Raw genomic sequence first — 24434 nt, forward strand, 5'->3', positions numbered from 1 at the left:
GAGGTTGCAAGCCTTTTGTAACCTCAGTAGCTTAATAAGTTGGTAAGAGAGGTCTAACAACTCAGGGGGGCTGTCTTCAATTCCTAGATGCACAAGCCAAATAATTAGAGGGGGTTGACTCAGTAAATGCACACACAAGTAAAACAAACTAAGTATCCCTCCTATCTCAGAGCCTTGTTGATGAAGGGCCTCCCTCTGACTCACCTCAAAACCAATGCAGTGTGGCACAACTCCTCCACAACAGGGCCTAACAGCTGGAGCTGGTTTACCCACACCACTTTATCATATGGCAACTCCCTCAATGCTTCACTCTATGGCAACTCTCCTCCTGATGCACTCAAACTGCAAATCTGATGAGACTATCCCTTTGGGCCTTCTCATATCTTTGACCATTTACAATCTCCCCCCATTCTTTCCTATCTTTTCCACTCTCCTCTGCTGATTCTACATGCATCCAAAGTCTCCTTCATCCCATTCTTAGTTTTCTTCTGAAGCTCATGTCATGTACTTACGTTTTCCACACTCTCTTTTCTTTGTAAATTGTCCTTCAATTATTTTTTCCTTATGCCCAAGCCACCCCAGCACTCTCTTCCATTTCCCAGTAAAAAAAATTTTAATTCTTTTCAATAACTTTGACAAACACCCGACAAGCACTATTCTCTTGGCCTCCTTAACCTTGTGCTTTGTTTCCAACTTCTTTAATTTATACTTCCGATATGCTTCCTTGCTCCTCCCTTGCAACCATTCCTTGCAAACATTCCTCTTTTCTGCCACTGTCACACTTACTTTTTCAATCATTCCTTGCCCTTCCTTCTGTTACCACCCATCAACTTCATTCCACATACTAATTTTGGATTTTTTTCCCTCCTTGAAACATTTTCATTCCTTCTCTATTCTCACCTTTGATAATTTATACACTTTTTAATTTTCATCTCATTTCTTTGTACAGTGACATGTTAATGAGTTGGTATCTATTCTATTCTAGTCTGAAATAATGAAAAAAGTACTATGTTGTACAGATACCATGTGTAATATCAATTGCACTATTCAATACAGCAGAACCTGAGGCAAGAAAAAAGGCAATTCTCCAGCTATGACGAGTATCTAGACATACAAAACGAATTTTACAGTTGTCATGTTCATTTGTTTCTATTCAAATCAAGGTATATGTATACATACAAACACTGTAATTCTCTGGTTTATGGACATCTGATCTAGAAACACTCATCATTGTGCACAAGCTCCCATAAATACTATTCATAAATCCAACTGTACACTTGCTCACACAAATAAAACAATTGATCAGTCTGTTCAACGCACTGCAGGGCCAAATAGAAATAGTTCAACCTGAGCATAGAGAACTGCTTGTAAGCTAAATACTGTGAATTGCTAATGTACATATGTAACATACATCATCACAAACAATATGAATCATATACCAATTTAAGATAGAACTTACAGAACTTGCACTTATTGGGGATTTTCTGCATATTCACACACACACACATATACATATATATCTATGTACCTACATGTGGTCTTAAAAAGTGGACATCAGAAATAATAATTTCCCTGCCACCCATCTTCTACACCCTTCAACATCCTCAACTCCACCTGGAGGTGCAGCCTCAAGGGACAGACACCACCTGATCCAGTCCAAACTCACTATCGACCACCAAGTCTTCTTCTTAGGCTCATTTCATGTACTTAATCTTCCCACCCACTTTTTTGTACATTGTTCTTCAATCATTCTTTCCATTTACCCAAACCACCTCAGCACACTCTTTTTAATTTCCTAATAATAAATACAATAATGCTTTTAAAAAAATTCTCTGATAAACACCTGACATGTACTCTTCTCATTTCCATCACCTCTCCACATAAGGTTAATGCTCACCTTCTCCAACTACTATGAGCTGGGGAAATGGAAACGGTCCCACACTAATACAACACAAACATCATTCTACACCTCAGAAATATATGTAAGGGCATGAAGACCACTGCCAGCCATTATGGGGCTGCAGATATCCAATTAGTGAAGCACTATCATATACATGCAGACCATATACATAGGCATTCACACATACATAATGATACATTAAGAAATACTCTTTTTCTGATGATGAACTTAATTATAACATGGACACTGAGAAGTTTGTTTTTTCATATACTGGATATAAAAAAATCAAATGGAAGAGTATGTGGGCCACTTGTATTACTGACAAACAGTTTTCAACTGATAATGTATTCCTTCAATAACCACAGATCACAATATTCAGTAACGCTCAAAGAAGAGTAGAAAAAATAAAAGAAACAGTTAATCCTCTGCTTGATTTCAAGACCCTACATTATTAGCACTTGCTGGTAGGGATACTGGAGCAACAGAATTATAATGCTCGCCTAAACCGAAATAATGACGATAGTAAGTCAGTGTGACAATTGGCACACTTTCAAATTCTTCACCAATGACTGACGGTAAGCCTTCAGCCTGAAACAAGAAACGAATAAAAAAATTAGTATTATCCAACCTATTAGTTTATACATGTGTGATGCATGAAAGGGAGTGGGTGGGGGATGGGAGGTCAGGGAGTATGTGTGAAAAAATAATTTTACGTAGCCCGAAGAAGGGATTTCTCCCTGTCTTCTCTTTTTCTGCATGAGGGGACACAGAGGGGGGGGGGTTTCCACCAATTTAATGAAGTGGCCTTGCTGTGGATGTGCTGTGTCTTGCAACACTGATTCTGAGCCAGGGCAGTGAGTAAGATGCAGAGATGACCCGTCATCCAAGAGGAGCCAAGATAAGAGGGAGGGAGAGGGGTGAATGGAAGTGGAGTATGTGGGGATGGAATGGGTGGGAGTGGATTTTATGCCTTTGTTTTTTGGCTACCTCTCTTGTAAGAGAGAAAAAGACTGGTATATGTATGTAAGTATTAGTTTATGCAACCTCATACCTAGAGACGGTCAGTGATATGAACAAAGATAATACAAACACATTTGGAAACGAGGTAACCAAATGGACTTGGATGTCAAAGCCAAATGGTAAAATCCCAGAGGTAGGCAGTTCAAAATACAGTGAGTCCTCGTTATATGGTACATATGCATTCCTAAAAACCTTACCGCAAATTGAAATTACCGTATACCGAACCCAAGTTTCGACTTATGGCAGACGTACCTTCTCCCTGCTCTTTCCTCTTCAAAATATCTAATTTTACCTCCAAAACACGAGCGGATACTGTATCTGTGAATTTTTCTTACCGTAAATAGAATCGAGGGTAGTAATTACCAAATACCGTAACTGTGAATTTACCGGGAATAACCAGAGGTAGGCAGTTCAAAATACCAGGAATAAATGTGTGATGTCACAAGGAGCTGAGATGAAACAGAAACAACTGGGTAATGGGAATAGGATGGGAGGTAGACTTGACTGGCTACCTCCCTTATAAGTTGGAAGAAGCACTTGATATATACAGACACCTATTTGAGGGACATCTGGCCAATAAAAAAGTTAAAAAACTTATATGAGGGTCTAGGTTATGAGAACCTTACATCAACATAGGTAAAAACAAACAAGTAAACCTGATAACTACTCAGAACTCACCTGAAGAACTACAATTTTCACTTTTATTGCCTGAGAAATGGCTCGGAGCTGAAAGGCAATGTGAAAATCATGTTATTAGTTACTACATATATTTCATGGTGTTGTCTTCTTGTCTAGGGATAGTATGAGGCACTATATGACGAGGTGTTCAGTTTCCTCTGTATTATGGTTGCATCTAGAGCAGCTTGATTCTGTGGCTAGGCCTATTCTGTGTTGGTACTGTCATAGAGCTGGACGGAATCCTGACTGCAAGCATGCTAGCGTAGTTCCTACTTTTTTTTTAAAGAGTTTTTCTGTAGGGTTAATATTCAGGGAAGTGGTAGGAGTATTAAATTTGGTGGTCTATCATGAAGAGGGCAGAGACCCAGGGCAGTGGACAAGGTGCAGGGATGACCCGTCATCCAGGAGGTGCTAAGATGGGAGGGAGGGTGGAGGGGAGTGGAATGTATTTAGGGATGGAATGGGTGGGAATGATTTTATGCCTTTTTCTTTTTGGCTACCTCCCTTGTACAGGGGAAAAAGCCTTGGTATATGTATCATGAAGAGCTTGTTCTATGATCTGAATGCTAATGTATTTTTGTATGAATGTATTGTGAGGTGCAGGTTGTTGCTTGTACATGATGTTGTATATGGTCAAGAAGTATGCTACTTCTTTATGTTCTGCTGTTTATGCTTGTGTGATGTAGTGAGCATCCTGTATCATTTTCAATGCTTTATGTGGTATATTTTATAGTGTCTATAATCGTTTTATGTATAATCGTTTTGCTGATTGTTAGGAATTAAGCTGTGAAAACATAGCTACATAGCTGGGTGTGTTTTTCATGAATGGTTTGTAGTCTGAGTTTTGGAATTTCCTACTGTTGTCCATAGCATATGCTTATTTATTCTTTTATAATGATAATAACAATAATACAATTGGTGATCAAGAAAAACTAACATATTAACAATCTGTTAACAAAATCTTACAATAGATATTAGAAAAATAAATGCTGTAATACAGAAAACAGATATATGAATGTCAAATGACCTCCCTTGACAGTTTCAGGATACCACATGTAAAAGTGGTAACCCAGAAACAATTAATCATGTTATCAAATGTGACTAAAAAAAACTTGAGTTTGACTGATTTAACACAGGCTACATTGATCTCTCTTACCTCTGGCTGACCACCCCAAACAGGTGAATTTCTAACTTGTGAGCAATATTCGACAAATTCTTCCTGAGTCAAAAGGTCACCAGTCTTTGGATTAGTGAGAAAAGGAAGGAAATCATCAACATGGTTCAAGATGAAATCTGCAGCACTGGCCCTAAGTTGACTTACAGTATACTCTGGTAGCTGATGAGCTATTGCCGCATACATACTGAAATAAAAATAAACATATTGTGTACACTCGTCAAATAACCATATTGAGAGGTTAAAAACCATTAAACATATCTACATATAGAGAAAGATGATTGTTATGAGGAATGATATAACAGTGAAAGAAACACATCTAAAAAAAAGGCACAGATGTGGCAATTCATTTGATAATTTGATCCAAAGGTCCAGCTAGAAGGGACATCGTGAATGTAAATATGTGTAAGTGTGTGATTGAATATGATGAAATGTCATCAATGATAATACGGGTAACATGAGAACTGATTAGGAGTTATGGGTGATTGTGACAAACATTTCTAGCTCCCGCAACTTTCTAAAATCAACCTTACCAATTGCCATCAGGCTTAATTTCATACATCCGGAGGTTCCTCTGCAGCAAAATTCCCCTCAATTTTTCGGTTTCTACTGCTCGAGCTGAAAACCTGTTATTGGCTTCTTCTTCCTTAATGCGATCTTCACGTTCACGATTGGCTTCAGCCTTTTTCTGACGACGCTTCTCTGCCTTACTAATCTTTTTCTTTCCGGAAACTGTAAAATATGATATAGTGAAGTTTTTATATGACACTATGTTGTTCAAATTTATATTCTCCTGACAAAGCTAATATATGGATGATTTACAAGATTTCTCCTTAAAACTAAGAACTTTTAAATTCTCCAGTAAAATGTGGGAGAAAAAGAAAATATCTCATCATCAGAATTTCTACTAAATTTATGGTATGATCAATAAAGAATACTATTCTTTAACAATATTTGAACAAATAACCACTAGTTTATATATGAAATGATAAATTCAATATACATGAAGCATTTATATATCTATACACCAAAGACTTTTTTCACTTTATAAGGGAAATAGCCAAGACAGAAGGCACATACCCACTCCCACCCACCATCACCTTCCTCCCTCTCATCCCAGCTCCTCACAGATGACAGGTCATCCCTATATCCCACCCACTGCCCTGGGTCAGAAGCAATGTAGCAAGACACTGCACACCTACAGCAAGACCATATATAACATTGTAACTTACAATATAACATAACATATAGCATTCTAACATAATAACATTAAAACTAACTTAAACATTACAATTTATTCGTATATAACAATACATACCTATACAAATTACTGGACCTTCTCCCCTTTACAAGGAGGTTAGCCAAATAAAAGTATACATCCGACACCCATCACTACATTGTTCATCCCACACCTAACACTGCCCATCTCATCTAAGCACCTCATGTACTGCTATCCATCTCCCCACCACACTGGTCAGGTCAAAGGCAATGAAATGACACAACTTCCACAGCAGGGCCAGAGAAATCTAGCCTCCCCTGTAAGGGAGGTACCCAAGGCATGTATCTACCTTCATCCATCCCATTCCCACTTATCAATCATTTCCCTTAGTTCCTTTTGTATGAAGGGTCATCACTGTCCCCTACCCATTGCCCAAGTTGGAAGCACCAGCTGCCCCAGTTACATGGCAACGATCCGTTCTTGTCCCATCTTGCCTAAATAGAATAGACAAGGAGAAACACCTTTGGGTTGCATCAGTTTATTTTTCACCCATCACCATTCTCCACTCACACTTATCTCTTGCTTCCTCCAATCCTTGCTCAACAGGAAAATGTTTGTCAAACAGAGAAATAGAGCTGGTTTACCAAATACCCATCCTCCACCCATTTGTTTCTATCTTAAAAATCTCTTCGCTCTTTGTGGATGAAGGGCATGTTCCACAAAGATTCTCATAAACATGAAAACAAGTAGTTTCACACATAACATCACAAGGAAGCATGGAAACAAAAGAGTTTTAAATACCATTTTCTTGTGGTGTGCTCTCACAGTCATCAAACCCATTTTCAGTGATTTCCAGGGTTGAAACATCATTGGCCAACTCTATTACCTACAAAAGGAAACACATCAATAACATGAGATTTCAAAACTATTTCACATCTATATTGACAAGAATGGGATGTTTCAATTAAATATAATTCATTCATGAGACTTCCTCAATTAATTCCTTCTTACCAAAAGAAAATACAATTTCAGAAAAAGAATACCAATACTGTATCTGTCAACATACCAACAGGCTTCTTCCCCCTTACAAGGGAGGTAGCCACCCAAGGACACCAAATGCATGTACCTATCCCCACCCATTTCATCCCCACACGTCAGTCAACCATTTCCCTTTTGTGGGATGAAGGATCACCACTGTTCTGTGCCCACTTCCCAAGTTGAAAGCAATGCAGTAAGACACAGCACATCTTCAGCAGGGTCAGCTGTTTTACATAACCATCCCTCCTTATCCCCTCATGTGAAAATAGAGACGACAAGTAGAAATCTCTAATTAGAATAAATCAGCTTTTGGAAAAGTGCTGGCAACTGGAGAGCCCTTCCATGGAGCAATTGGTCTCTTTTATCTTCTATCCCACTATATCCAACTAATTAGTTGACAGAGAAATGTGGAATGACCAAAGCAGTGCCAATTTCCTCAGCACACAATTATTAATCCACAAAAAAATTAATTTCTGGAATTCTTCTTGCATTGCCATCAAAATCTCCCAACAAATACAACTCTATGACATACAAAATTCCTTATTAAAAATGTATACAGGATAAATATTGCTGATATTCAACATCACAAAGGAAATGATCTTTATTACAACTGTTGGCAAACATACACACCTCCTCATTTTCAAGTTCTGCCAATTCTTTCTCATGTCGTTCTTGCAAATCTTTCTCTAACTTGACAATTTCATCTGCTATTTCTTTCTTCTTCTTTTTGTCCTTGTTGACATGCTTCTTCAACTGCATTATTTGAGCTAAAAAAAAAAGGAAAAAAAGAACAAATTACTCAAGGTCTTCTTATTGATTCTGAAAATATGTTTCACTGTGTATCCAACAAGTCAAAAGCATAAGCAAATGACTTGGTGAATTTCTTGAATGTCTCCATTAACTGCACCTAACATATACAACAACAATAATAACAACAAATGGTTTATTGGGTTAACAGCAATACTTTGTTGAAATGCCACAAGACTTCTATGGTAGGATGGAGTGACTATATAGTACTGCTTTAACACTTTCACTAAATCACTGAATGATTTTGTATGAGGGAGATCAGGAGCACAGATCCTTCCCAACTCTGCGTACACAACACTTCCGACAGACACTAATAATAAGTTTTTCTTCTTCACTGTTGCCAGTTATTCCTGTATATTGGAAGTGAGCTTCCAAAAGACTCAGCCATAGGTCTAGTGAAATCCTATCTGGCTCAAATCTGTCAATCTGTTTATCCCTAAACATTGTGCAAACACTAAGAATTACTGCCGATGCAAAAGCCGGTGCCTAATCTGTGGCTAATAAATGCATTGTAGACATACTTACAGTTGCATAATTTCAATGTCCATTTAACCATAGCACTCATTATCTAATTTTGTCCTCGTCGCCACTGTTATGGCAGGGTAATTCCCAAACAAGGCAGTTTATTTCTTAGCTTTAATCTTGGCCATGTTTACATGGGCCCGGCATGTCTCAAAATCATAAGTACAGGTATATCTATGCCAGGCGTCAGTGGGCCGTAACAAAATATAAACAGTCAAGTATTATGAAAGAGAATCAGAACAAATATAACTTAGGATCAAACTCTAAGCAGTAAATGAGGGATTTAAACACTTATACAAAAACAATGATAGAGGTACATGTATATACTAGGAACATACTGAAACACAAACATGAATCCTTACTAATTTAAAACTAGTCTATTTTGAGCATATAATGTGCTAGGCATTATTATCCACAAGTGATGGTGTATTTGATACAGTGTGTGTATTTACCTAGTTGTTGTATTTTATGGGAAGGGGAGCTATGCTCGTGGTGTCCCGTCTCCATATCTCATTTTATCTAGACTGTTTTTAAATTCGTGTATTGTTTTTGCACACACCACATTCTCATCTAACCTGTTCCAAATGTCTATTATCCTGTGGGGAAAGCTGTTCTTTTTCAGGTCTCTTCTATAATTGTCTTTCTTGATTTTCTTTCCATGTCCTCTTGTATCTCTACTATCCCATTTTATTAGATCCTCTATATCAATAATTTCCATGCCTTTCATGATTTTATAGTTATCAAGTCTCCTCTCTCTCTTCTTTCCTCTAATGTCTGTGGCTCAAGTTTTGCCAGCCTCTCCTCATATGATAGTTCTGAGAGCGTTCGTGCCATTTTCATAATTGCTCTTTGTATTCTTTCAAGTTTTGTTATACATTTTTTTGTACTTGGTGACCACGTCATTGCTGCATACTCTAATTTTGCTCTTATCAAAATGACTAGTATTTTCTTCACTATTTCTTTGTCCAATTAATTGGTCTGCTCTTGACTATACTGTACTTCCTGTCCCAAAATCCCTGGACAGTGGAAGGAGGTGGTGGTGGTTGGGGGCAGGGCTGTGGAGTCAGAGTCGGAGTAGGACTCGTGGAGTAAGAGTCGTGGAGTCGGAACCAATTACGGTGTCACTGAAGTCAGAGTCAGAGTCGGTAAAAGTATACAGACTCCGACTCCAGTTAAATTTACACTTTATAAGGATTTCGTTTAATCTGTAGTTATGCAGTGCACATTCCTTATAAGTAGATTATTTATGAAAAAAAAATATATATTATAAAATGTAATAAATCTCATTGCCTTATCTTCGTGGTCATTCCACTAAACCCCCAAAACGTCCTTGTGCAATACTGGCTTTCAAATTTATACATAGACCGATAAATACCCAAAGTATTACTTGAATAGATTAAATAAACACCTCCATTTTACACCTTCTGTTGACACACAGTCACAGGAGCTGTAATATTCCTGTCAAGTTCCATATGCATCATTTCCATCACTTCATCAGTTTGGTGGTTTCTCCCAATGCTGTGTTGCCATTGGGATAATTATGATTTCAACTGTAGACCAATGCAATAATACTATCTTCTCTCCTTTCCCCTTCTTTTTTTTCCCCTCTATACTTTTTAACATTGAATTATTGAAATAAGGATATTTAAAGTTAAAAAAAAAGTTTAATGTTTCAAACATGTTCAGCTGTATCTTGTATTGTATTCGTATCGATAAGACCATTTCCAGAACCAGAGTAATGTCCATTGCAATAATCGCATAGCAGTACCAGTATGTAGTTAAACCAAGAGGTACTATGGTAAAGTGTCCGAATGGTTAGGCTCAATGACTAAAACACGTAGAATGTGTTGGCTCTTTTATTATGTAGCACAGAATATGAAATGCGTGTCTGAGGCTGATGGGGGAGAGAACTAATCGGCACTGTGAATAGAATATCACACTTACTCTTTGTGTCCTGTAACCAGCACTTGCTTGACCACGACCGCCTGGTAGCGTAGTCAGAGATAATCCGAGTATTGTCCGGTCGCGGGCTAGTCGCCCTGCTGGGTCAGCCTAGCGCGTCATCCAATCAGTTGCTAGCATCTGGGTCACGTGATGACGCACCGCAGAAAACAATGGTCACGCTAGGTCGCGTCCCCCGCCAACTTAACGCGGGAGCACATGACCCAATGCAAGACGCTTACCATAGAAATAGTCACGCGTTCTACTCATGCCACATCCCTCCCCCTACCAACAAAAGGCAGCAACAGCCGCCGAACACAATACAAATTACAAAGTCCACACTCTCCAAATACTCAGTGCACATACAGGAGTGCTAGCTAGAGCTAGGCCGGTTATTTCATTGCCATGTCGAGGCGTACGGGCGTACCCATCAGCCACCAGGCAAGGGCACTGCAGGCGGCTGCAGATGTCCCAATATTCATATCATCGGGTATTAACCATCATCCCACCGCTGCCACCACTATAGTAAAGTGTCCGAATGGTTAGCTAGCACTCCTGTATGTGCACTGAGTATTTGGAGAGTGTGGACTTTGTAATTTGTATGTATGTTCACTGAGTAATAGGAATGGGTACGTGTACACGAGTTAGTCAAACTCTAACCACCGCTTGCCACCACTATGGTAAAGTGTCCGAATGGTTAGGCTCAATGACTAAAACACGTAGAATGTGTTGGCTCTTTTATTATGTAGCACAGAATATGAAATGTGTGTCGGAGGCTGATGGGGGAGAGAACTAATCGGCACTGTGAATAGAATATCACACTTACTCTTTGTGTCCTGTAACCAGCACTTGCTTGACCACGACCGCCTGGTAGCGTAGTCAGAGATAATCTGAGTATTGTCCGGTCGCGGGCTAGTCGCCCTGCTGGGTCAGCCTAGCGCGTCATCCAATCAGTTGCTAGCATCTGGGTCACGTGATGACGCACATCTGGGTCACGTGATGACGCACATCTGGGTCACGTGATGACGCGCCACAAAAAACAATGGTCACGCTAAGTCACGTCCCCCGCCAACTTAACGCGGGAGCACGTGACCCAACGCGAGACGCTTACCATAGAAATAGTCACGTGTTCTACTCATGCCACAGTACTTGTGTCAGTAATTTCAGTACATCAAGACAAAAGGTATGAAAACATATGAAGAACAATGATACCCAAAAAGTATGTATGATACATATATCTTTCAGTATCATACATGTCCAGCTGTAACACTTGACCTTGTACCGTACTCGTATCAATAAGGTTTGTTCCAAAAACAGTAAATGTGTGATGCATAGCATTGTGTAGTTGTTGTGCTTCAAAAGTATGTGGAAGGTTAACTTATATGCTCAGTATATGAGGTGATATAGATGAAAGGTATCACAATCAGTTAATTACATGAAGAGGAGTCAAAGTCGTAGTCAGAGGTGCCAAAAATAGAGGAGTTGGAGTCGGAGGTTTTGTGTTCCAACTTCACAGCCCTGGTTGGGGGGCATGAGAATTCTCGTACATTGGGGAATTGGTGAAGGGGGATAGCTGCAGTGGGAGCCGAGGTCCAGGAGATTTGAGTCACCAGCCAGGACCATGTGTGCTCCCTTCTCGACGAGTGTGTTTATTTCTCAAAAAAGGGAGGGGAGGGCAACTCATGATGTAGATCATAATCCTAGGCTAATCAAACAAAACATAATACAATGAGTTTATTTCCACAATATGACAGGCAAATTGAAGCTTTGAGTATTTCACTTAGCAATTAAATGTTCCAATTTCACTCATGACTTATGTATTCTACCTAGCTAACCCTGCGCACTTTAACTCCTAATAGTCACCAAAATACCTCGATACACTCAGGAGTCTCTCCGAGGCTTCTTCAAGGTGTGGGGACGTCTTCAAATGAGTGCTGGTCCTTCTTTAGGCAGGATGCAGCTGCTGGCGGAGGATACACGTGGCACTGAGGGCAGCGGGAATCATGACTCTCTTCGTTGGTGGCACACCTCATGGCGGGAAGCGGATCCGTTCCGAAGATTACTCTATTCATTATTTCATTCCTTGTTACTTCTATCTCTTTCATAGGGCGGACTTTCCCCTCCCACTCAACATCTCTAAGTTGTATGATCTCCCTTGTAAACACCGATTTAAAATGCTTGTTCATAATTTCTGCCATTTCTATTTCCTCTGTATATTCTATTCCTCCTCGTAGTTTCACTAACTCTTGTTTGTTTTTCAGTTTGTTGTTTACAAATCCATGAAATAGTTTGGGTTGATCTTTATATTTTTCTATGACATCCTTTTCGTATTTTCTCTTTTTTTTTCTGTGCACTTGTACATATTAATTTCTATAACCAGTATTGATTTTCCATTTTTCGCATTTTTTTTTCTTCCCTCCATTTTATCCAAGCTTTATCCCTTTTGTCTTTTAACTCGCTACATCTTTTCTTGTACCAACATTTTACATATCCTTTTTCATGTTTTTGTCTTGGAACATATTTTTCCACTCTTTATAAATTTTTGTAAAAATTTTCCATTTCTCTTGTACAGTGAGACTTCTTATTAACGGACGTTAATTAGCTGTGTTTGCGGTGTTTTTGGTGCTGTTTTTTAGTGCATGCAATCACTATGGCACCCAAAAACCACTCCAAAACACCGAAAACATAGTGAAAACAGTGCAAACACAGCTAATTAACGTCCATTAATAAGAGGTCTCACTGTACTGTTGTTTCCTCCTTGTGAATCCTTTCCCAGTAAGCTTTCTGAATTTTTTTCTCATTTTATCAAAATTTGTTTTCGCTGTGTTTTCGGTGTTTTTGCTGCTGTTTTTTAGTGCATGCAATCACTATGCCACCCAAAAACCACTCCAAAACACCGAAAACATAGTGAAAACAGTGCAAACACAGCTAATTAACGTCCGTTAATAAGAGGTCTCACTGTACTGTTGTTTCCTCCTTGTGAATCCTTTCCCAGTAAGCTTTCTGAATTTTTTTTCTCATTTCATCAAATTTTCTTTTTCCATACATCATTCTTTCCTTTCTATATTGTTCATTTTTCCCATGTATTTTTCTTTATTTAGTTCCAGTTCAACTAATATGTGGTCACTTTTACTTATTGGTGTCTTATATTCAATTTTGTCCACTATTTCAGGTTCTGATATGATTATTAGGTCTAGTCTCGTTGGTTCTTCATTTCTATACCTAGTATTCTTGTATCCATTGTGTTATTGTATGTTCTATAATCATAACAATTAGTGCATTTCCCCAGGTCATCTCCAACTTTCACTGTCATCTCTTCCCAGCAGATTTCTTTACAATTAAAGTCACCCATTATAACTATTCTTCCTCCATCTTAATTTCTTATTTAGTGTTATCCTTGTGTCTTCTAACATATTTTTGTGTAATCTCTCTTCCCACAAAGCCGTTTCAGGAGGCACGTAATTTACCACAAACTTCCTGCTCTTCTTATCCCTGTCCTCTATTTCCATCATAATCATCTCCACTCTATTCTTTCCATATGTAACATTCCTCACATTTATATCATTCTTAGGAACATAACTCCACAGCTGCCCAGGATGTAACACTTCACCCCATACCATACAACACATAATGGAACATTGCATTATACACAATCATGTACACAAACAAGACAACATACACTCTATAAAGGATCTGTGGGAAAACCCAGTTTCGGCTGTGGCATTCCTTGGGGAGACGGGACTGCTCCGACAGACAGTCTAGGGAACAACAACAACAACAACTTCTCTGTTTCTAATCCAATAATTATATACACAATGTGCTACACTGTTCGGTGGTAATGGACCTTTCAATTTCATCTCCACAATTCAAATTATGTCTGGTTCTTTTTCCTTCGGGTAATCATTCAGTTCATTCAAGCCTGTTATTAAGCCATTTATATTTGTGAAGGACACTTTTAATTTTCTGTTACCTCCATCCTGTTTTCTGTTTCCCTTCTGTTTTTCTCTATGAACCATTTCCTCATTTTCATATCCACTACTCTCCAATAGAATTTCTTTGTCTGACTGTTCTGTTCTCGTTTTTTCCTTAGCTTCCATTCCTTTTGTTTTCTCTTCCTTTCCTCTTTATTCATCGCTTTTTTTATCCATACCTGTTTATACTGATCACTTTCTGCTAGTTTCCCTGTTTTTGATAAGACATTCTCTGGTGTCATTTGTGACCTGAATTTAACCTTAATTGGTCTGGTCTTGTCTATACTGTACTTCCTGTCCCGAAATCCCTGGACAGTGGAAGGAAGTGGTGGTGGTTGGGGGGCATGAGAATTCTCGTACATTGGGGAATTGGCAAGGGGCGATGGATAGCTGCAGTAGAAACCAAGGTCCAGGAGATTTGAGTCACCGGCCAGGACCACGCGTCCTCCTTTCTCAGCAAGCGTGTTTATTTCTCAAAAAAGGGGAGGGGGTGGGGGGCAAATTATGATGTAGATCACAATCCTAGGCTAATCAAACAAAACATACTACAATGAGTTTATTTCCACAATATGACAGGCAAACTGAAGCTGTATTTCACTTAGCGATTAAATGTTCCAATTTCACTTATGATTTATGTATTCTACCTAGCTAGCCCTGCGCGCTTTAACTCACGACTAATAGTCACCAAAATACCTCAATACACTCGGGAGTCTCTCCGAGGCTTCTTCAAGGTGTGGGGACGTCTTCAAATGAGTGCTGGTCCTTCTTTAGGCAGGATGCGGCTGCTGGCGAAGGTTGATTTGATTTGATAAATTTATTACGCCTAATGGCGGCAAGCAATTTACAAACTGAAGTAGTTACAGAGAGATGAATGTCGCGCAGGACATTGTGGAATCTAAATAAATCAATAATCACCAAGATATGGAAATCTCATGAATGAATCCAAATTATTCTGTTAGAGATATTTGTAGATAAACATACATAGTACACATATATATGATGTACAGTATACATACACATACATAACACATATACAATACATTATTTATATAATCCTTATGTAATTATAATACTTAATTACATAAATATACGCTGCACCACCAAGATACTAGAATGATATATGCATTGGAAATTTGCATAGTTAGTAAAATACTACGCTCAGTGGCGGTAAACAAAATATAAACTTATAGAGTTACAGAAAGAAACGTGTTGCGCGGGACATAGTAGAATTCAAATTGATTAACAACCACCAAAATGTGGAAATCTCATGAGTAGTATATCTAAATTTTCATTCTGTAAGAGATATTTACAAACATAAATTAGATCTTGTCCCTGTGGTAGTAAGTCTTTCATTGTGGGACATGTGAGACAATAATGTTCGAGTGTGTTGGCGTTGGCGAGGTGACACAGCTTGCAGGTGGAGTACTGAGGCACATCCTCAGTCTGGGAAACCTGCCACACTGGTCGGTAACCCAGACGGAGTCTAGCACTCACTATATTGTGTCTACGGACCAGTAGTCCATGTCGACGATATTTGTGTGAGGTGTCAATGAAGTTATCATAGTGCTGTATGGAGACACTGAGTTCGCTCAGTGTTTCTACGATTCACTGTTAGGGTATGCATGGCTGAACACAGGATAGTTTTGTAATAACGTAAGGAGGGTGGGGTATGTATCACTGGTAATTCGAGAGCACACGCAGCCTTTGCGAGACTGTCCACAGTATTGTTACCCGTGATGCCTACATGAGATGGCACCCATAAAAAGGACACAACCAATGTATTATCATGGGCATAGGCCAATCGACACAATATATCTCGCACTATATGGTCATGCTGGCGAAGGTAACACGTGGCACTGAGGGCAGCGGGAATCATGGCTGTCCTCGTTGGTGGCACACCTCGTGGCGGGAAGCGGATCCATTCCAAAGACTTCCTTTTCCAGATCTCACCACACCGAATAATGTGGAGGGAGAGTGAAGATGCCATTGCTGGTTATATTGATGGCTTGAGGGCATAGTGGAATCTTATGGCAGGCACCACACTTCAAACAGCTTGCTTGAAAGTCACAATGGTTGGTCTGGTGCTTGTTGGAGTAGCAGATGGTGCACCTGCCTAGTGCTAAAACCCTGTGGGTACATGCTGCGATATCAGAGTAAGCAGTGCAATACGACGGCCAATGGGAGCCACTGCAAAACAAGCAGTTGGCTCGGAGCTGTGCCTCATTGAGGAATGCAGGTGCCGGGGTTGGTAGTGCAGGTGCCGGCTGAGGGGATATAGGTGCCGGCCTTCCTGTGGCATGCTTTGGTGTTTGACCTGTAGTCATCGGAGGTGTCGGAGCATGTGTCGATGTTTGTCGAGGTGGACGTGGTGCTGGTGTTGTAGGAACCGGTGTAGGGGCTACTGCCGAAACTGGGCGAGCCGTAAGGGGTATGGTGCCGACTGTCCGTGATGGCACCCACATAGACTTTGAGTGCCGCAAGAACCTCAGGTGCACTTAGCTCAGAGGCACCTTTGAATAAGTACTATGGATGAGAGAACCTGGCACGGCAGTTTCGGTACTAGAACTCCCTCCACAAATTCATCAGAGAGTGCTTGTCCCACCACGTTCTTGTAATGTTCACTCAATTCGTCCCAGTCGGCGAGGAATCTCAACAAGTCCTCACAATCGTCGGTAGGTGTGGGAATGACAATGAGGTGTTCCTTCAGTCCTCTGTGTACAGCCAAAGGCTTGTCATAGGTGTCATGAATTCTGTTGAGTACGTAGTCATACGCGGTATCGTTATACACTGGGTAGTCGATCAGTCTCTTTGCTTTACCCGTAAGGGAGCGCATTAGAGTGCTGAATTTTTCTCCAACTGTATATCTAGTGTTGTCATGAATCACCATTTTGAAAATGCGTGGCTTAATGTAAGGGTGTGGTGGTTGGCGCCACTGGACTCAACGTGGTCTCGAGGGACCGCAGGGAGTAGAAGAACAGTGCCACTTTGTGTTAGGCTGGGCTGAGCCACTAAGACAGCCAATGACGGCTAAGCTTAAAACTACGAGGCATGGCTGATGATGCCATTGAATAAAGTCGACAGGCTCTACTACCCATGAAACGGTGACCAGTGTACTTCAGCACAATCTAAGTTTCCTTAGGTGGCAAAATGTTGCCCAAGTGAAAAGGATATAAATAGGAAATGTGAATCAAGGTAACATAGGGATATTATCACATGTTTGGTTGCTGGGTGTGCCTTAGCAACCATAAAGAACTCCTGTACATTTGAAATAAACTTCTAACCTATGCACAGGGAAAACTTTCTGTGATGTACTACACAAGTTGTTACACGAATTAATTAAATTGGTGGGATCACACAAATTAATTAATTTGGAGAGATCTATATATAGGTAATGGACCAGGCATCCCGTTCGAAGGACCACTGGCGGCCCGTGTCCTGAAATCCCTGGACAGTGGAAGGTGGTGGTGGTTGGGGGGGCATGAAAATTCTTGTACGTTGGGGAATTAGCAAAGGGGGATAGCAGCAGTGGGGGCTAATCAAACAGAACATACAACAATAAGTTTATTTCCACAATATGACATGCAAATTGAAGCTTTGAGTATTTCACTTAACGATTAAATGTTCCAATTTCACTTATGATTTGTGTATTCTACCTGGCTAGCCCTGCACGCTTTAATTCTTAACTAATAATCACCAAAATACCTCGATACGCTTGGGAGTCTCTCCGAAGCTTCTTCACGGTGTGGGGACGTCTTCAAATGAGTGCTGGTCCTCCTTTAGGCAGGATGCGCCTGCTGGAAGTCTTCCATCCACTTCAGCAGTTTGCCCTGCATTCCTCCTACAGTTTCTAATTTCTTTAGCAATTTCTAATGTGGCACCTTATCAAAAGCTTTTTTCAGGTCTAGAAAGGCACAATCAGCCCATCCATCTCTTTCTTGTATTACATCTATTTGCATTGAATAGAAACACATCAAGTTTGTGACGCATGATCGTCCTTGTCTAAATCCAAACTGCCTTGGATTTAGTATGTTGTTTTTTCCAAATGCCTTACCCATCTAATTTTAATATTTCTTTCACAAATTTTAGCTATTGTACTTGTAAGAGAGACTGGTCTATAGTTAGTAGGGCCTTCCTTGTTTCCCTCTTTATATATTGGTACTATATTTGCTCTTTTCCAATGTTCTGGAGCCTTTCCTTCTTTCAAGGAAATGCTTATTAGACTATGTATTTTGTCTGTTAGTTCGTTCCTGCAGTCTCTCAAAATCCAGTTTGCCATTTCATCTGGTCCATGCAATTCTCTGACATCGAGATTACTCAAGTGATTCATTATTTCTTTCCTTGTTACTTCTATCTCTTTCACTGGGGGGACTTTCCCCTCTCACTCATCATCTCTAAGTTGTATGTTCTCCCTCGTAAACACTGATTTAAAATGCTTGTTCATAATTTCTGCCATTTCTATTTCCTCTGTGTATTCAACTCCTCCTTGTCATTTTTCCCCCTAATTATTGTTTGTTTTTCAGTTTGTTCTTTACAAATCTATAAAATAGTTTGGTTGATCTTTACATTTTTCTATGACATCCTTTTCATATTTTCTCTTTTCTTCAGTGCGCATTTGTACATATTGATTTCTATAACTAGTATATATTTTCCACTTTTCAGGTCTTTTGTCTTTCTTCTATTTTATCCAAGCTTTATCCCTTTTGTCTTTTAACTCCCTACATCTTATTTTGTACCAACACTTTACATATCCTTTTTCTTGTTTTTGTCTTGGAACATACTTTACCTCTCTTGCCTTATAAATTTTTGTCAAAATATTCCATTTCTCTTCTACTGTTGTTTCCTCCTTGTGTATCCTTTCCCAGTCTGCTTTCCCCTTCCCTACTAATACAACACAGGTACTCCTTCATCACTGAAATCCATGAGATTTGCATTTTTTCTGGAGTTACAATCTTCGCTGTCAATCCGACATGTATTTTACCTAGTTGTATTTTACAGGACAAGAGCTATGCTCGTAATGACCCATTTTCGTATCTCTCCGCATCCAGTTTATTCTTAAAATCATGTATAGTTTTGGCATTCACCGTTTCTCCATTTAGTTTGTTCCAGACATCAATCACTATGTGGGAAGCTATTCTTTTTCAGGTCTCTTCTATAAGAGTCCTTCTTTAGTTTCTTTTTGTGTCCTCTTGTTTCTCTTCTGTCCCACTTTAATAAATCATCTCTATCGAGAATTTCCATCCCTTTCATAATTCTGTAATAATCACCTCTTTCTCTCCTCTGTTCCAGTGTTGACAGATGTAATTTCTCCAATCTTTGTTCATATGCCAGATTTAACAGTGTAGGCGCCATTTTTTCGTTCCTCTTTGGATTCTTTCTAATTTTCTTATGTTTTTCTTTGTGCTGGGTGCCCACAATGTTACGGCATATTCTAGTTTGGGTCTTATCAATGTAACCACTATCTTTTTTAACCATCTCATCTATGTAGTCGAAGGCCACTTTCATTGATCTAAGTTGAAAGTCTCTCCAAATAATTTATTGACATGTTTATCAGGTGTCAAGTCGCTTGAAATGATCACTCCCAAGTCCCTTTCTGAATTGACTTTTTTTACTTCTTTGTTTCCAATTTTATATTGACCCGATACTCTATTTTTGCTTTTTCCAAATTCTATAATGCTACATTTCTTAATGTTGAAGTTCATCTCACACTTCTGACTCCATTCCCATATTTTGTCTAGGTCTTCTTGTAGCGATCTACAATCTTCTTCCATTTTTACTCTCTTGGGTAATTTGGCATCATCAGCAAAGAAGTTCATGTAACAATTTGCTCCCTCATCCATATCATTTATATATATGGCAAACATTAAAGGAGCTAATGTAGAGCCTTGCAGGATGCCACTCTTCACATCTTCTCAGTTCGAATTTTTGTCTATAAGTACAGTGATCCCTCGTTTTTCTCGGTTAATGGGGACCAGAACTCCCTGCGAAAGGTGAAAAACCACAAAGTAGGATTGCCCCCCCCCCTAGGAATTTTCATGTATGTGTATGTGGGTACCAGAATGTTTAAAATATGTAAACAGTATCTTTACTTTACATATTTGAGACAAAGATTACAACAGTACACGTATTTATTTAAGTCTTTAACCTCTTCCATACGGTGATGCCTATGTAGGCGTCATGAGGAGCAAGTGGGTATACGAGGATGCTGTCGTCGGCATCTTGATTATATCTATTGTAGTCGTACCTGCGTGGCCCCCATAATCTGTAAACTGGCTTCATCATATTTTCTATGGTTATCAAAATTCACAGGTGAAAGAGAACAAGCGATAGAGCAGTGACTTTATCTTTAAAAATGCGAGTATTATGATGCAACATCGCACGTCTGGCAGCTAATGCTGCCAGACGTGCGATGTGGCCCATATTGAAGGGGTTAATTATACAACCTTATACAGTAATTAACATTTATTATACAGTAATTAACATTCACCAACATTGCCTTCTGAGAGAGGCGAAGAGGCTTGTGTTGGTGGCGGAGGAGAGGCTCTCACTTGACTCGTAGAGGCTTTAGGTTCACTCGGAGACTCTTCAGCTGGAGGTGCTGACGGTGTAGCTGGGGTTTTTACCTTGGAGAAAAACATGGTGATGGGTAATTGTTGTCTTTGTTTTTTCTTTTGCTTCAAAATTCCCCTGTACAAGGACATAACCCCATCAACACGATTGCTAAACTCGACAGCTCGAACCATATTGTTGTCAATGTCTTGTGCAAATCATTGCATTGCCCTTGTCATGTTGCACAATTGTTGCAGGTTCTCCGGGGTAAGGCCATGCTTTTCAGTTTCTTCTTCGTCTTCCTCTTCGTTTTCTTCCTCATTTGCAGACTTTGTCATCTCAAGGTCTTCATCTGTCAGTGGGTCCAAGTGGCAATCGATAAGGGCACTGACGGCTTCTTCCTACATGTCGACAAATCCTTCATCCCTTTTGATGCGAGCCAGCCTCACCGCCTTCTCCACCACTGAGTGATGAACTTCGTCAGGAGTGAAGCCTGAATGGTCATGCACCACATTTGGCCATAATTTCTTCCAGCTAGAATTTATGGTCTCACTTTTCATCTCCTTTAATGCTTGCTGGATATTAGACAAACATGGGGTAATGTCGTAACTATGCCAGTATGCTTTCAAGGTGAATTCTTCATTGTCGTCATCAACTGCCGTGATGAGACCCTCCATCGTGGAGCAAATGTAGAGTGCCTTAAAGGCACAAATGACACCTTGAACACAACACTAAGATACAGTATGCGAGACAGTCAACAGCATGGACAAGACTGGCGAGACACAACAAGGGAAGATGCTGGGTGAGGCTGCGATGATGCGTGGCCAATCAGCTCACAGGATAAATCCACTAGTGCTCTCATTGGTCGATGTCGCACCGGGAACCAATCACACGCCTTGTTTGAGTGCCCATGGTATGTACAGTACAGTACAGTACAGTAATGTACAAAGCCTCTGAGTCAACTCATCTTTTTGTTTGGCATGCAGGAAAACCTTCTCTCTTGCACATCAACAATAAAATAATGCATCTTTCCGCAATATGGCTGCTGATATGGCTGTATTTTTTCATTTTTATTTTCTGATAAAAAAAATTATTAATATTTTGGAACAACCCGTGAAGCACTGAAGCCACAAAACGTGAAGCGCAAAATGGCAAGGGAACACTGTACCACTCTCATTTTTCTTCCAATTAAAAAATCCTTCATCCATTCCAACAGTTTACCTTGTATTCCTATTATTTCAATTTTTCTTATTAATTTTTTATGTGGTACCTTATCGAATGCCTTCTGCAAATCCAAGAAGGTGCAATCTGCCAGCCATCTCTTTCTTGTATCATCTCAATTAATCTCGAGTAAAAGTAAATTAGGTTTGTGGTACACGATTTTCTACTTCTAAAGCCAAATTGTTTAGGGTTTACTATTTTATTTTCATCCAAGTGTTTGGTCCATTTATTTCTGATGACTTTTTCACTTTTTTTTTCACATTTTTGCTACTTGCTTGTAAGAGATACTGGTCTGAAATTTGTAGGATCTTCCCTATTTCCTATTTATATTGGTACTATGTTTGCATCTTTCTTGCAGTACCTTTCCTTCGTTGAGTGAGAAATCTATTATCTTGTATAGTTTGTCTGTCAGTTCGTCAATACACTCTTTCAGTATCCAATTTTCAATTCCATTTGGTCCATGCAATTTCCTGACATCTAGGTTTTTCATTTGATCTCTCATTTCTTTTTGTGTTACCTTTATTTCTTTCATTTTGGTTGATCTTTCTCATTTTCTATCTTCCCAAAATTGTGAGCTCTAAATTGTAAAAACCGACCTGAAATGTCTGACCATGACTTCTGCCATTTCTGTGTCATATATATATTCTTTATCTCCTTCACGCAATTTCACTATTTCGTGTTTATCCTTCAGTTTTTCATTTGTATATCTGTAAAAGAGTTTAGGTTGATCACAGGGCTGTGGAGTCGAACACAAAACTTCCGACTCCTCTATTTTTGGCACCACCGACTCCAACTCCGACTCCTCTTCATGTAATTAACTGATTATGGCCTACATATTTTATAAAGCCTATACAACACACATACGCTCCTATCTTGAGTAGACTTATATCATTATAACTGGTTTATACCAAAGAATAAATATATATGTTATAGTGTGGCTTTCCTATGTTTGACCTCTTCATTAATACTTTATAAGTGAAGTAGAGACAAAATTTTTGAAAGGATATTGAAGAAAATTCAGTAAAAAAAAAAATCTATAATGTAAGACATTTGGCATAATACAGGGTGCAGCAACATAACTTCCTTTTTCCAAAAGGCAATAAAACAAGATGTATAAATCAGAAAGGTTTTAATTTTGTTTCATAATTATAGTACATATTTAAAGTTTTGTTTCACACAGTTTTGAAAATCATATCAGGTAAGTGACGTCCCCCATTGTCCATACACTGCATATACCGATTTCGGGTGTTTGCCATGACCCTCACCAGCGTATCAGCGGGTATATTGGCAATTTCTTCTCGGATGTTGGCCTTCAAGTCTGGTAGGCTTCTCGGGCGGTTGACATAAACACAGGATTTCAAATATCCCCACAAATAAAAATCACAAGGGGACAAATCGGGGGAACGGGCTGGCCACTCCAAATCGCCCCTTATTGAAATGAGGCGCTCCAGAAAATGTTCCCTCAAAACAGGCATCGATGCCCTTGAAGTGTGAGCCGTTGCTCTGTCCTGTTGAAACCAAATATCCCCTAGGTCCAATTCTTCAATTCGTGGAAAAAAAAATTCCTCCAACATGTTTACATACCGGTCTGAATTCACTGTCACTGTGATCTCATTTTCTTCAAAAAACCAAGGACCAACAATTCCAGTGGAGGAAATTGCACACCACACTGTGACTTTAGGTGAATGCAAAGGCCTTTCATGCAATTCATGGGGATTGGTGTCAGCCCAGTAGCGCATGTTTTGTTTGTTGACGCATCCAGTCAAATGAAAATGTGCTTCATCACTAAAGTAAACAATAGCGTCTTCAGGAACGTTTTCGAGAAGTGCCTCACATGCATTCCTTCGTGAAGTGAAATCACGTATGGAGAGTTCCTGCACAATCGCCATCTTGTAAGGATGGTAATGAAGGTCATCATAAAGTATTCGCCTCACTGAACGATCAGAAAGTCCAAGGGCAGAGGCATGTTTGCGCGCAGAACGCCGTGGGGATTGTGAGACTGAAGCTCTCACTGCCTCAATGTTCTCAGGTGATCTGATGGGCCGAGGTACTCCAGTTCTTCGTCGTGTAGTACTCCCAGTTTGCCTGAACATAGTGACCCATGTAACAATTGATTTCCGGTCCGGAACAGGGCCTCTCGGGGCTACATTGAAACAATTTCGAAAGGCGCGCTGGGTTGCAATAACAGACTGACGATTCGAAAAGGAAGCTTCGACGGCAAACGCACGCTCCTCACTACTCCAACGCATGATAGCGACTGACTGTATTTCCAAGAAAACTTTCAGAACGGCCCTGTCAAATGAAACCACGCCCACCCCGCTCCTACTTCTACAGCCCGATTGCCATGCATTATAAAAAAGGAAGTTATGTTGCCGCACCCTGTATATATCTTTGCAA

The 24434-nt window shown here is 39.7% G+C and overlaps 1 protein-coding gene across 3 annotated transcripts in view; it reads right to left on the reverse strand.

Annotated features, from left to right (window-relative positions):
• Window positions 1–1083: 1083 nt before the first annotated feature.
• LOC143027801 (deubiquitinase OTUD6B-like) overlaps window positions 1084–24434 on the reverse strand; it is a 34805-nt gene continuing 11454 nt past the window's right edge. For all 3 annotated transcript variants that reach the window (XM_076189378.1, XM_076189379.1, XM_076189380.1), the window contains exons 3-8: window positions 7660–7796; window positions 6793–6877; window positions 5306–5504; window positions 4755–4959; window positions 3599–3646; window positions 1084–2488 (exon numbers count right to left, since the gene is read on the reverse strand). In XM_076189378.1, the coding sequence (XP_076045493.1) occupies window positions 2336–2488; window positions 3599–3646; window positions 4755–4959; window positions 5306–5504; window positions 6793–6877; window positions 7660–7796 (827 nt within the window). In that variant the 3' untranslated portion in view covers window positions 1084–2335. The remainder of the gene's footprint in view (window positions 2489–3598; window positions 3647–4754; window positions 4960–5305; window positions 5505–6792; window positions 6878–7659; window positions 7797–24434) is intronic.

The sequence above is a fragment of the Oratosquilla oratoria genome, chromosome 8 (genome assembly GCF_046742065.1).
Source record: "Oratosquilla oratoria isolate Oo_2021 chromosome 8, ASM4674206v1, whole genome shotgun sequence".
NCBI lineage: Eukaryota > Metazoa > Arthropoda > Malacostraca > Stomatopoda > Squillidae > Oratosquilla > Oratosquilla oratoria.